We start from the raw sequence: 14,813 nt of genomic DNA, 5'->3' as shown, positions 1-14,813 counted from the left end.
AGACAGCAATGTGTGCTGAATGGATGTAAACGCAGAGCACGAGAATGAAGGGCTATCCGATAAAGCGGAGAGGGAAGAGAGTTGTTTAACAGTAATGGTAATTTTGCTTTCATTATGTACACAATACATTTCTGCTTTTTTTGTAATATACAGTACTAGTGGTTTGTAATGGTTATACTCAATATCAGTCTTGCTAGAATAAACACAGGTATATATTTCTTTTCTTTCTTAATTTGGTCATTTTTCAATATTATGTGGATAGGTTTTCCTGCAGTCCCATTCATTCTTTAAGATTTTGTTTTCTTTTATGACAACACATTTTTATTTTCTTTACAACAGTCACTGGTGTTAATTGGTCAAATGTAAAACAAACAAATACCTATACATAAAGAAAAAAAATATTATATTATTTATTTTGTTTTCTAGTGACAGGGCTTACAATAGTGTCCAAAGCTTACTAATGTGAACACCACGTAGTAAGCTGATAAACAAACAGTGTACATCGCCAGATGGCAGTGGACTTCATCCAATAATATGCAAGCTTAAATAAAAGACGCCATTCAGATGCACAGCACCATCTTGAAACGTTGACATACCAGGAGGTGTCAGCAGTAAGATTGGCTTTAAGTTATTGGAAAATAGGATAAGATGTGCTCTGTATTTATTTTAAATTCCTGAACTTCTCCCACCCCTCTAGGATACATTCTGTGCCCCTTTTGAGCCATGCACACACCACCCCCCAGTTTGAGAGCGACTAATCTAGGAGAACCAAGCTCTTGATTGTAATCTGGAGATCCTTCATGGCTTTCAGCAAAGGATATTTAAGATTTATTTTGGGTCACGTCGGTGGGGATAAAAAAAAAAATGCACCGCTGTTTTGTTATTCAGCAGTTACTTGCTTTTTAAGAGATAAAAAGGGAAGCCAGTGGTTTTTCCAAAGTAGTTTATAATCTTTCATAACTTTTTTTTTTGTTACCATTTTATCATTGAGGATTACAGCCTTGGTTTACAAAAAATGAAGACAACTATTAGTGTAAGCTCCTCAAGATGACCTGTTTCAGTTTGGAAGTATCCAAACCACTAATTTTTAAAATCTTATAATCGTTCATGTTTGATGTTGCAGACCAATGGCATTTATTTGGGGGTGGGGGCAAAGGGTCTATTGTCCTCCCATCGTTGCTCCTGGAGGTTTTGAGTGACACAGCAGAAAGAGCAGGTAACATTAGCTTAATCTTGGTTTATCCTGTCCTGAGACAGGTGTGTGGGCTTAAACCCAATCAAGGCTAGCTCCTGTAATGCCATCAAAAAGATACATATTGCTCTTGTTGTTGAGAGTTAAAGGAAATATGTTGCTTCTTTAACCACTTTGCTCTGGAGTACACTGAAGTGATCACTATAATTCATTTAATTAAATGAAGACGATTCCCTCCCCTTAAATCTCTCCTTTTGAAAACACTATTCAAAGTATTCGTAGGTATGTATTGCTCAATTTCTTGCAAATTATTAGACTTTATTTGTGTTTGTATAAAAAACCTCTGCTCCTGTACATAGTGACAAGCAGCCACGATGTCTCCATCTCTCTATGATGACTTTCCAGATTTAATATCCATTCCCAGCAGATGCACAGTATTGCAATCAGCCGTGCTACAGGGGGCAATGCTGTTTCCTTACATTATTAGATAAACATTGTCAATTCATACCAGAAGCAGGGCAGTGTAATGGCGTGCTTAAAAAACCCATCTGTTGGAGACTCTGTCCATTTACTGTGCAAGATAAATATGAATTCAGAGGTGTAGTTGTACAAGTGTTGGACCAATCCCTGCCAGTCTGATCTGGTTGAAGTGCATCTCATATAGAAGGTATTGACCCTTAAAATCGCCTTGCTGAGTTTCAGTTCCCGTGGTTATTGTCAGATTTCACCTGGTGTTACTTACTATGTTTTTGTAAAAGGTATTGGATATTTCTATGGTGGTTATTTAAGTTATTTAATATCTTCTCAGGCGGTTCTCTCCTCCCCCCCCCCCAAATGGTTTATTGTAAATGCAGCATTTTGTAATTTTTTTTGGCATACGTATGACTTTTCCTATTGTTTCTAATCATTTTCTATGCAACAATATATGCAAAATCAATAATAAATATATACGTGAAGTGCACAGATTGAAATCTGATCAAAATCAGTTGACTGCATTTGGTTCAAATCTATGCATGGTAAATTCAAGGGTCAGTGCTTTTCATATGAGATGCATTTCAATCAAATTCAAGGTCATTTTACCGGACCACTATTACACCATACAGTGCCTCGTGTGGCTCTGAGAGCACAGTATAACAAATTGAGCATTTTAAAGTTTAACTACTGTACATGTCTGATTTAAGCTAGTTGACACTCTTGGGTAAAGAAGCCTTCCCTATAAAGTGGTTTCAGTTCCTGGTCTGTATTGCTGCATGATAACCACACAGATCTGTTCAATATGCATTTAATTGCATTTAGGTTTATACAGTACATGCCAATTAAACAAGACGCGCTAAGTGGGATGACGTTAATGGGAACCTGTTTTCCCGTATTAAAAACGTGCAAGTCAACTTCAGTTTCTGCACGATAAAAAAACAAAATGAAATTTTGCTTTAGTGGGACGATTGACAGGCTACTCACCACAGTGATGCGCTTTGCCTGTACACCTGAAAGTTGAACCGCAGTTTCAGTAAAAATTGTACAGTGTCGTAGTTTCAGTACAAAAATGTCTCAGCGGAGAAACAAACTGTCACTTGCAGGTTTTGGAAGCTCTGCAGAACCCCACATCATCTCTGTCCTCTGTTGCGGCTCAATTTCACATCTCCAAAAGCCAGACGGAGATGAGCAAAAACAGAGATGCTATTCTGTGTGAGTGACGATCACACACGACTCCTGTAATGAAAAGGAAATGCAAGGGGAAAGACAGCAATGTAGAGGACGCACTTTGTTTGGTTTCAGCAGGCTGTTGTCAAAGGAGCATGTATATCAGGGCCAATGCCTGAGCTTGAACCATGCAATGGATGCCTTTCTCTCTGGAAGCAAAGACACCAGATACTTTTTAGGTGAGAGCATGGCGAAAAGCAGAATGCTGATTCAACAGCAGCACAGTCCTGGTTAACTGAGATCCTCCCTGGTCTAATCAGTAATTACACTGCAGACAGCATTGTGTAAATTATGATTTGCAGTCACATAATGTAAATACGTTCAGTAACAAAATTACAGCACTGAAGTAAGACTTAATTAGCAGTACAGTTTTTTAAATGTATTTTTTGGTTTTTAAAATAGTTTTTCTGTATGCTTTATCTGCTGTACTAATTCGACTTCTCGTGTTTAACTGTACTTGTCTTAAGTGTCATTATATATATATATATATATATATATATATATTATATAAATATATATATATATATATATATATATATATATTATATATATATATATATATATTATATATATATATGTATTGTATGTATGTATGTGTCTCTATGCTTTGTATCTAATGCAAAAGAAAAGGAGTTGGTAAATCATCTATAGTGTTCAATACATTTTAACGTGCAAGCCATCTCACAGCAAAATACCATCCTACCAGGTATCATATCACCATTACAGAAACATATTTAGTGGGAATTATTTAAAGGAATGTCCTGCCGAGTAAATGGATGATATTTAGGGTACCACTGCTCTTGTGAGACTGTGTACCTTGATCGTTATGTTGTTAAACCTGTAATAATTCATGTTTGGTGAATTGAAATGGCAGTCTTACATCAGTGGTGTGCATCTCATACAGCAGGCTTACATCACACATAATTTGCCAAATTGCATGGCAAAAACCTTAACCTTAAAGAATCAACCTGCAACACTGTTGCACTTTGAAATGCCCACCCAGTCTTTTATCCGTTTTGATATGTGTGTGTGTGGTTAAAAAAAAAAAAAAAAAAAAAAAAAAAAAAAAACCCAGTAGAGAAAGAGAAATTTATACAGTGTGCTATATATACAAATATTTTGTTGACCTTGCAATCATTAGGTTAAGGTGGAAGATTTAGTTTTTCTGTATTGACAAGGTTATGATTATGTATATTTTTAGTAAAGGCTATTACTAGGGATGTCTTAAATAAATCTTTCATCTCTTCAGGATTCAGTAGGATCCGCTCACAGAGTTATCGAAATCCTTATTTTGATCAAGACCTTGTTAAAAAGGTGACTGGGTAATTATTTGTATTTTAATCGGTTTGATTATCTTAGTGTCCCATCAGAGCCACATTGATGCTACTCGGACAATGGTAAATTAGCATTAGGTTACTAATCACACATTTATTTTCCTGTGTAACATATTTCCAGAAGTGCCTTCTTAATTACTTTTCTGTTGAAGCACTAATTAATTGATAAATAGGCCATTTATCTCTCAAATCTGTGAACTAGTGCAGACCTAATTTGTTTGCAGAAGATGCCAATAAAGGAGGTTAATGCCTTGAAGATGTATGAGTGGGTTGGTTTTATTTTTAAATAATTGTCATTGTTTTTCAGAGAATTTTCTTATTATACATTCATGTTTTATAAAATTGTAACATTGTATTTTTTTCCAAATGTGACAGTGTGGTGGTGAAACAGATGTCACAGAGTCACTGGTACAGGTGCAAATAATCCTAGTACCAACAATGGTAGAGGGTGTGTTTTATTCACAGAACACAGTCCAAAGCAACAAAACAATACAAATTATAGGACCCAATAGAGCGAGTCCCTCTCAGCTCTTTGGTGCACTTGCAGGGTGGTGGAAAGTGCAGGTGCTCAGGTGCTGACATGTCCAGTTCAGTTGTGCGGGGTGCGTGGTGTCCAAGGTGAAAGTGCTGGCAGTAGTGCGGCAGTTCTTTGCCGTGACAATTCACTCTGACCCCAGTCCTGATAAAAAACAAGCAGGAATTTAAACAAAAGCATGTAGCACACAAACAAAACACACGGCTCGGCAACAAAGGTCTAGTGTTACCTCTGAGGCCCCACACTTGCAAAATGGCAGCCCTTATATACCAGGAAACTACCCCATGATCAGCGCAACTCGGCACACCTGCCAGTTGTCTAATGCAGCACAGCTGATCACCATAATCTTGTCCCCTAATATGGTCATTCCTCCCTGCACCAAGATGACCGACCCGTCTCAGTACAGGTGTGCAAGTACCTCTGCTTGGTGCCCTCTTGGGTCGGGAGGGAGATTTGCAGCTCGGATCCTCTCGTTCTGTCACACAAACACTTAAGAACATATATTGCACAGTAGAAGGTATATACTGTACGTTATATTATTTGTACAGTACTAAGCAGTGCTCCAGATAATCTGTGTACTTTGGTGTTTTACACTTTGAAAAAAAAATTTGCGCATGATTTTTACATTTAATGCCTAAAGAATACACATAGCTTAAGTTTGCATGTTATCAAGCTTCTTTTACTTCGTTGGTTCCCAGTGTCTCAACCATCAGTTGTTAATATGTTGCAAGCCTGTGAATTGGCAGAAGCGTGTGACCAGTAAGTCTGGGTTTTCAATAAAAATTAAAAAAAAGTATGGTTGAGTCACTTACTTTTAATGCATATTTGTGGCTGAATAAACGATTTCTCTACACCCTCTTATTCCCCTTCAACCTAACCTACCAATTTAGCCATCTGCCAACTGAATTTTTGGAAGGTAAATTTATATAATAAATACATTAATCTGTGTTTGAAGAGTTTTTATGTTATTAGTAAGGTAGAACTAAAGGAAGACTGTTTTTGTGTAATAGTTCAAATAAACATTGCAGTTAATGTAAGCCTGTAGTTAATGCATATCCCCATAACTTAGCATTAAAGTAGGTAATGTTTCATTTTATGCACCCAAAATACAGTTTATGCACATTGGGCTCTGTGCACTAATATTACATATGTGTTCGTAAATACTGCAAATTCGTAGACTCCAACCATGGTGGAATTTTATAGTGCGATGTACTAAACAACTACCGTAATATCTCAGCAAATTTACATACAGCATCAATTACTGCTCATTATACAGGAGAGATGAGGCGGGTCAGGGTCATAAGCATAAAAACACGCAAACACTCATTATCATATAATGAGCAGAATGCGTGGTTTGCACTAACTCTGCAACACAGAAAAATTTATATTTTTTACCCCAGTCACTGTTAAATGATAGCTTTCTTTTTTCTGTTTCTTCGGTAGATGCCATTTTCATTTGCTGGTCCCAACAGTCTGACACTTTCTTTTTATTAAATTATTGAACTAGCATTTTCTTGATACGATATTAAAACAATTCTTGTTTATTTTTTTTCATTTCAGTTTTTCCAGTTTCTGTTACTGTTTCTTTGCAGCAGCAGTGAGGAAACAGTACGCTTCTCCAATATGACTGGATATGATACGTCAATAAACTGAGATCTGTCATGTGAACACAATCCCTGCAGGGCAGTGCCGTGCAATTGGGTCAGCAGCAGAAAGAGAAAAAAAAAAACCCACTATGGGGACCATATAGGAACTCTTGCCATGTATGCTGGCAGTGTGCAACAGTTAAGTATATTATAATAAACTGACGGTCTACTGTTTTCTTTTCTCTGTTGGCAGAGGAGAAAATGCATTTAACGTGTTTAGGCTATAACTACTTTAACTGCTTTAATGGCACCTGCGTATTAATCCCAGGTAATTATTCCACTAAAATTAAATCACTTGTAAGAAAACACTGCCTTAGGTGCACTGGAAATTCACATGAAAGAACTGATGTGTTCACCATAATATGCTTTGTGCATTACCAAACAGGTGGGATAATTTTCCCTTTATGGAGCGAGATTCCACTTTGACACTCTGTTGGATGTGGTTAATTAAAATGGAGCAGAAGGTTAAGGTTCGGTTATAGGATTTAGAGCAAAAAATTTGATAGAAAAAAATAATCAAGCAGTAGAATAGGACATGAGGGGCTGATCCACAAACAGTGAATTGAAGTACAGTAATTGACTTTCATTCAGAACATGAAAGTCACAGTGGGATAGCATGGGGTTATTAAAAAAAAAAATAATAATTACCAACAATAATAATAATAATAATAATAAAATATATACAGTAGCAGAGAAGTATTTGGGCAGTAAAAAAAAAACACCAGTATGAAACCCATTTGTTGCTAATTATTGATAATTGTCATGATTGAAAATGTTAGGTTACTTACCGTAACCCTGGTTCCCTGAAAGAGAAGACGACCACCAGACATTAAGTATGGGTAGGACCCTTTTGAAACTCGCGATTTCACGGGCTGCGCAGAAATTGTGAAATTAGCCCAATACTGCGATTTTTACAATATTCTTAAGAAATAAAAAATATTTCATACAAAAAAAAATCACATTAACGAAAATGTACAGCTCTGATATGTGACTGTGTGTAATATTCTCCATGCACACAGTGGTCTGCAGTGATTGTGTCATGTCGCTATATGCAATCTCAGGAAATTGAAATACTACACACTGTAAACAAGAAAGTGGATGTTTCTAACAAGGCTAAAAATGTGTCTAGAGCAGATCAGGTAAAGCAGTATCCAGCAGGAGTTTACACAGCAATGGAGGTAAGCTCTTCTGTACAGCCTTTACTGTAGATCACTACCAAAACTCACTGACAGCAAGTATTCACCAAAAGAAAGGCGGAAATCCAGAGCAATACTGTGACTGCTTTACTTGCAAAGAAACAAAAAACAGTGACTTCTATTTTCCAAAAGTCCACTTATTAAATTTTGACCTGACAGGCGTTTGTTAGCGCAGATATCCCTTTTGAAAAATTGGACAACCAAAAGTTACGGAAATTCTTCAGGCAAAGTGTAGCAAATGGTGGAGCGATTCTTTCATCATTATAAAATATTTCCATGCAAATTTCCACGAAATATGATACTTTACCCGTGACACTGCCGTGACTTTTAAAATATGACATTAAGTATGGGATAGTATACCAGAGCAGTCACGAGGGAGAAGGAACGGCAATAACTGAGGGATGCATCAGAACCGCATAACCCAAGGCTAACAGTACGAGTGTACAACCTCAAGAACCCTCATGCCTAATGAAGGCAAGGAGGGATCTATCACATTAAGGCGATAGAACCTGGAGAAAGTATGCGGTGTAGCCCAGCTAGATGCATTTCAGATATATTGGACAGCGAGGCCCCTCTAAAGAGGGCCTAAGATGTAGCCAACCCTCTGGTATAATGCGCGGCTACCTGCTCCTCTTATGCAACCGGCTAGGCAACTTTCTACTTTCTGCACTCAGAACAGGATATCCCCCACACCCTTTAACGTAAACCAGATCGTAGCTTTCATAGTTCACACTCGGGACACACTGCATTTATCTCCAACCTCTATAAAAACCTACATTTCAGAAATTCAATTCCACTTCTGCAGCATGTTCATCCCCTCACCGACCCTTCTTTCCATACCAGCAGTATGCCTGACAGTCCGAGGAATCAACAAGAGCCTCCCTCCTGCATCTCCTTCCAGACTTCCTATAACCACAGATATCCTGAATACCCTGATATCAATTCTTAGGTCATTATGCTTCAATCCATTTGATGACATCATCATGGAAGCAATGTGCCTAACCACCACCACCTTTGGATTTTTGAGAAATTCAGAATTCAGTCCCCCCATCATTTAGTTTCACAGCCATAGGCATCCGCTTCTGCGACCTCTCTCTAGTTCCAGATCTCCATTACATCCTGTTCCTGAGAGCATCCAAGACAGACTAACTCCACCAAGGTTAATTCATCCAAATATCAAAGATAGAGTCCTCTCTCTGCCCTTTCTCCTCTCTAACTAAGTTAGTATCTATTAAAAGACCTTTCAGTTCCTTTTCCTGTCTACCGAGCAGATGCCCAACACATAGCTTGTGTGAATTATTAGTTATTTTGTTTGTTATTGTTTGTCTTTGTTGTCATTGTTTGTCTCTTCTTGCTTTTGTTATGCATTGGTACGTGGCCTTTGTTTGTCTTCAAGGTGCGGGTTCAGCGGGGAGCCGGTGGTCCATCTTTTGGGGGGATAGTGAGTGGAACGTGGGGTTCCAGAAACTGCAGGTTCTTCGTGTGGTCAGAGGACCACTGGCCGCACTATTCTTTCGCAGCTCATGCTTATATATATCTTGGCTTATGAAAGAAGGCTCTATCTTACTTCCTCCTTTACCCTCCTGGGAGATTACTCTTAGTGCTCGACTCCCATAACTAAGAATTATTTGTGTTCTTTCAGATTCTTTTCTTCCTTATCTCAAGGCTTCGTATGAGGCGTTCCATCTTCCGAGCGTCGGCCCGGTCGCTAACTGGGACCCAGTCGCGAGACCGAGCTTATAACGACTCTCCGAAGTCAGAGGACTCTGTTTTCAGGGGCCCGTAGGTTATTACGGCTATCCTCAACTCCATAGGGAAGGCTGTCTTGGTTGGAGTCCGGCCCATTCTCTCTCCTGCTCTCAAGGCAGAGCCTTGAATCCAAAGTTACAAAAAAACTCCCTTCCTCTTGCAGCCCTGGTTCCCGCCATGTAAATTGCTGTCTTATTAAATACTTTTATCTTTTAACTTACAAATTTTGGGGAAGTGTTTCATTAACTCAATTTTGATGTGATAATGTGAAAGAAACCAAAAACATCTTTCAGAATAATTAACAGCTTTAAAAAATGTGATGCATATTTTATTTAAAGCTTTGTGATTAGCCACTAGAATAATGTGTTATTTAGTAAATGTTTTCCAGCCTTACAACTGAGCACAGTGGCTGGGGATGATTTGTAAAATATATCCTTTCCTTTAATAGAACTAAACCCACTATTCCTTCTTAAAAGGGATGGATTTAATGGGTTTAGTTCTTTTGAAATGCTCATTGTGAGTTCTTTGTCATTTGCAGCTGCTTTAGTGTGTTGAATTGCACCTTGCAGGACTGAAGAGAACTATTGGTTGTAAGCAGACAATCAAAGTTCTTATCCAGTTAGTGCATGATGTGTGGTATAATATTCATTGTACAATATTTATGTAAGGTAAATGACATACTAGCATAATAATATTTTATAGTATGTGGTGCAGGTTACATTCCACTCATAGGTAATTACAATAACTTTATGATATAATACTTTGCAATCATTAAGATGATAAATTATCTTCCTGGGGTTCTTCAGTTACAAGCATTTAAATCTTAAATCTTAAATGTTTTTTTCCTCAGTGTGAAACCCTTATTGTTTTGCAACTGCTTTAGTTGACCAACGGGGGGCGTTGGTCTATAAGAAATATTTTCTAATGCCTTGCTGATTTAAAATTTGGACCAGAAAGCAATATTTAGCCACCTTTTCTGAGATAATTTAAAGGCCATACTACATTCAGTGTAAATGTTAAATCCAAAGTTGGTTCCTTTTAATTTAGATTTTTATTACAAAATCACCTTTTTTCATCCACATTATTTTTGCTCATGGTAAACCTTTACAGTACAATATTTTATCATTGATAACATTTAAAAATACAGTGATACAAATGATTGTGTGTTGTTTTGTTTTTTTAATATAGAACCTCAGTGACCTATTAGTTGGAATATGTAGTGTAATGTTAATTTTTGTTTTTTAAATGAACAAAATATTTCAGTGGTGTTTAACTTAAAAATATTGTTAGCATTGACACTTGTATTTTTTTTGTTTTGTTTTAGAAGGTAATGTGGGTCTTAATGCAATTATGATTGTTAACAATAAATCCTGTGCTGTAGGTAAAAAATAAATAAAAAAATTAAATCCCTAGAAGTTGCACTCTTTACTTTTAATGGACTATATAATACAATTGTACAGAAAAAAAATGTGATTTGCAGAACTAGAAAAAGTACAAGACATAGAAAAAAGATCCATTCAGTGACAAGACTGGGTTCCTGAGCACAAGATCTGAATTTCACTTTTTATTTATTATTTCAGTTTGTTTTGGAGGAGCTTGATATAGGTTGTTTTTTTTTTCATAAGTTCATTAATAGAAACTTTTTTTTTTATACCAGCCATTTATTTTAGTATTTTGAAAAATGTGTTAAATGATAATGTATTGATATGGTTTTCTTGGGTATGTTTGGTTACATTGAAGTTATAGAAGGGGAAAAAAGTACAGAAACATACTGCGATAAGTCTTGAAGTCGTGAATAAGAAATGTTTCAAGATGTGTTTAAGTGACAGCAGGTTTTTTTTTGTTTGTTTTGTTTTTTTAAAATGAAGGGCGTACAGTACACATTAACTTTAGGATAGGAGAAGCCTGCAGCATTACAAAGCTTTGACGTGATGCTTCCACTAGTACAGATCTCTGCCTGCTCTTAGAATCAGTGTGGAATCCTGCACCGGCAACTACATTCACAGGCAAGTGCCAGGGGCTAGGATTGAAGATAATAACTTGTGATTCTTGTCTTTTGCGGGCTGCGATCATCATAAATTGAGTTTTTAAAGGCCTAAACAGACATCAAAAGGTGTGCATCGTCTGGTTAGGTCAATTAGTGATCATTTCGCTCCCTCTGTTCTCCCTTTTATGTTTTTTTTTTTTTTCCCCTCTCTTTCTTCCAGCCAAGCCCGTTCCCTAGCCCTGTTCTGGGGAAGAAGCCAAATGCCAGTCAGTCTCTGCTTGCATGGTGCAGAGAGGTTACAAAAAACTACCGAGGGGTGAAAATAACCAACTTCACCACGTCCTGGAGAAACGGCTTGGCTTTTTGTGCGTTATTTCACCACTTCAGGCCCGATCTCCTGTAAGTGAAAATAAGCACCACAACATTATGGGAAGTGTTAAAGTTGAAATAATGACGGTAGAATCTTTACTTGTTGGTGGTATCAAATTCCACAGCTAACAGTTAAAGTTTGATACTTTTTTTTTTTAATGCAGAAATATGTGGTAGTTTTTTAACTATAATATATATATATATATATATATATATATATATATATATATATATAATATATATTTATACACACACACATACATGACATACATACAATATTGTACCATATGTACATGTGTATATATAATATATATATATATATATATATATATATATATATATATATATATATATATATATCAAAAGAAGTTTTTCTAACGGTCGTTGCCAGCAACAGTAGACAGTTATCATTACCATTAAGTGGAGAACAAAAATTATTAAAGTGGTTGACTTTTTTTTTTTTATGCATCTGATATATATTGCGGTCTCATTAAATACACTTAAGTGTTTCACATTTTATAACAATTTAGTGTAAAATAAGTGTAAAAGACTGACCGATGATAGTGTTTTGGTTTTTTTTATTTTGTTTTAGCAATATTCCCATGTTTTGAGGTCTTGCATTACAGGGGGGGGGGGGGGGGGTTATATTTATATTCTTTTTTCTTAAATTTGTACTTAGTTAATTTTTTTTTTTTTTTACTCTCATCCAAATAGCTGTTTACAGGAAGATTACAAAATTTTTGTCAGTGTTGAACTAAGATGAGACAAATAAGCCTGTAGCTCTTTCTTTGTACATTGACAAAAAGGGATTACTGCATGGTAAATTTGATTTTAAAGGCTGGCCTCTGGTCTTTGCCTGTTAACTTAACTTTTTAGATGGAAAACCTTCATGCAAAAAAAAAAAAAAAAAAAAAAAAAAAAAAAATAGCTCATATGATTTTTAAATATTTTATTTTATTTTCCAGTCTATTAGTTTTGTTGACTGCTTAGCTGTGAAATTACTAGTTACTATATAATGCCATTAGAGATCGCTTTTTTAATGCAATTTTATATTGCTTCCTTTATCAAATACTGTACATGCCCACTGTGCTGTTTTCTCCCTCAGTGACTACAAAACCCTGAATCCTCAAGATATTAAAGAAAACAACAAAAGGGTAAGGACTGCCAGCTGACATTCATTTAGACTATTTGGAATTTTTTTTTTTTAATCATTATTAACACCACCACCACTTACTGCCCCCCAAAAACATGTGAGCCTGTTTTGTAGGTTTATAATTGCTCTTCGCAAAAGGTAGCTCCCCTGCTGTTTTACATTGGATGTATTATAAAATTGAGTTGTTTTTTTTTTTTTCACTCCGACTGAAAAAACTACTGTGAACCCTAAGATAGCACCATAATGTATTACCTGCTGTGTAGTTAAAAAAAAAAAAAATTAAAAAAAAACTCCAGACATTTGTTATGTAAATGTTTGAATTACTGGAAACGTACCTTTTAAAATGAAACATTATTTTTTGAGGTTCGTGTTACAAGTCTAAGACTGCTATACTGCTATTTTATAGCTAACATTTGCCTTTAAAGCATTTCAGTTGGAGAAAAGATCTCCTATATATATATATATATATAATATAATTTTTTTTTTTTTTCCCTCATTGTGCAAGGTGAATATGTTTCTTAAAGGGTATCTAACTGAATTAAGAGTGCATTGCACTTGCAGCCCAAAGCTTGTCAGCTTTATATGACCTAGGTAACACAGTAGTAGCAGTATTTAGAGCTTGTATAAATAAAAGGCTGGGGAGGGGAGGGGGGATAAAAATGTATTACTATTTATCATTTCCAAAGGAGCAAATTACTGCCTGTAACATTTTTTAAAACTCTATATAATAAAAAATATATATAAAAAAATAATACAAAATACATCATTTGTAAACCCTCTTCCTGGAACCTGCCTATATTGTTTATTGTGTAGCTTATTTCTTTCATTGCCAGTGCAGCTCCACTCGCTTGACAGCTACATTGAATATTTCAGTTGCTTCCTGCAGGTTTATTTCCTGTCCTCACACAATTCTGACTGATAACCCCTAGTGCCCTTGTTTGGAATGAATGCAGCATGAGGAACAATGGCCATGTATAATGTCCATGCAGATGCATAGCGCATTTGACGTTTCCTCCTCCTAACCAATTAAGCCAACATCTATGAATGAATAACACAGTACTCCATATAGTTGGTAAATTGAGAGGAGGGAAAAGAGGGCTGTTGAAGCAGTCACAGGTGACCACTGCAGGGGCAGCAAAGGTTAAGGTTACTGAAAGCCTTTATTTGGTCACATTTCACATCAGATAGAATCGTCTTTTTTTTCCCCCCGATGATTTTTATAGTCCCAAATTCAATTGAAATATACTCTTGATAGTATAAAACAATCAATAAGGCAGGAATATCTTTAGTTTCACAGGCTTAGCTAGAAGACTATAAAAAGCTGAATTAAAAAAGTAATTTCCTGTGATATCTGATCTTGGTTAGTGTGCTGCTGTATTGTATAATTGAGAAATGTTTAGAATATTGCCTGTGGTGCTGATGATAATTGATGACAGTTGAGGCCTGTCAATCAACTTGGAAGCACCACTTTTTTCAAAGCAGGTTTAAAAATAAATACTTTTTTTGACAAAGTTTTGAAAAATGCAGCTTTGCTTAAATTTTAAGCAAGAGAGGTTTACTGGGAATGTGCAAAATGCAGCAAAAAGCTGTTTAAGTGTAGACTTTAAAGAGAGGATTTTGCTCATAAAAAGAAACACGCTTTACAACATTTTAATGGAAGTATGTCCTTTAAAAGTGTTTTGGATCATGAAGTAGATCACTTGATCAAACGGAAACTCAAGTTCATGCTCCTGTTTTTTTTTTTTTTGTTTGTTTTTTTTTTTTTTTTTTAATTTCCATTCAACTGCAAGCTTTGCGATATTGAATTTGAGTAAGAAACCTGAGCATTTTTTTATTGTCTAAATGATATGGTGCACACTGTGTTCTCTGTAGTGCAAAGCATAAAAGTCATAGTTGAGGCTTGCAAAAAAAAAAAAAAAATAGTAGTAATTAATTGTAAATTGAGAAACGG

At 36.0% G+C, this 14,813-nt stretch overlaps 1 protein-coding gene across 10 annotated transcripts in view; it reads left to right on the top strand.

The window, feature by feature from the left end:
• The window catches only part of LOC121316134 (EH domain-binding protein 1-like), a 140,712-nt gene that overhangs the window by 66,119 nt on the left and 59,780 nt on the right, over positions 1 to 14,813 (top strand). For all 10 annotated transcript variants that reach the window (XM_041250941.1, XM_041250945.1, XM_041250940.1 and 7 more), the window contains 2 exons: positions 11,561 to 11,739; positions 12,815 to 12,863. In XM_041250941.1, coding sequence (XP_041106875.1) covers positions 11,561 to 11,739; positions 12,815 to 12,863 — 228 coding nt within the window. The remainder of the gene's footprint in view (positions 1 to 11,560; positions 11,740 to 12,814; positions 12,864 to 14,813) is intronic.

This window comes from Polyodon spathula, chromosome 5, assembly GCF_017654505.1.
Source record: "Polyodon spathula isolate WHYD16114869_AA chromosome 5, ASM1765450v1, whole genome shotgun sequence".
NCBI lineage: Eukaryota > Metazoa > Chordata > Actinopteri > Acipenseriformes > Polyodontidae > Polyodon > Polyodon spathula.
This window is presented reverse-complemented; position numbering and strand designations above follow the sequence as displayed.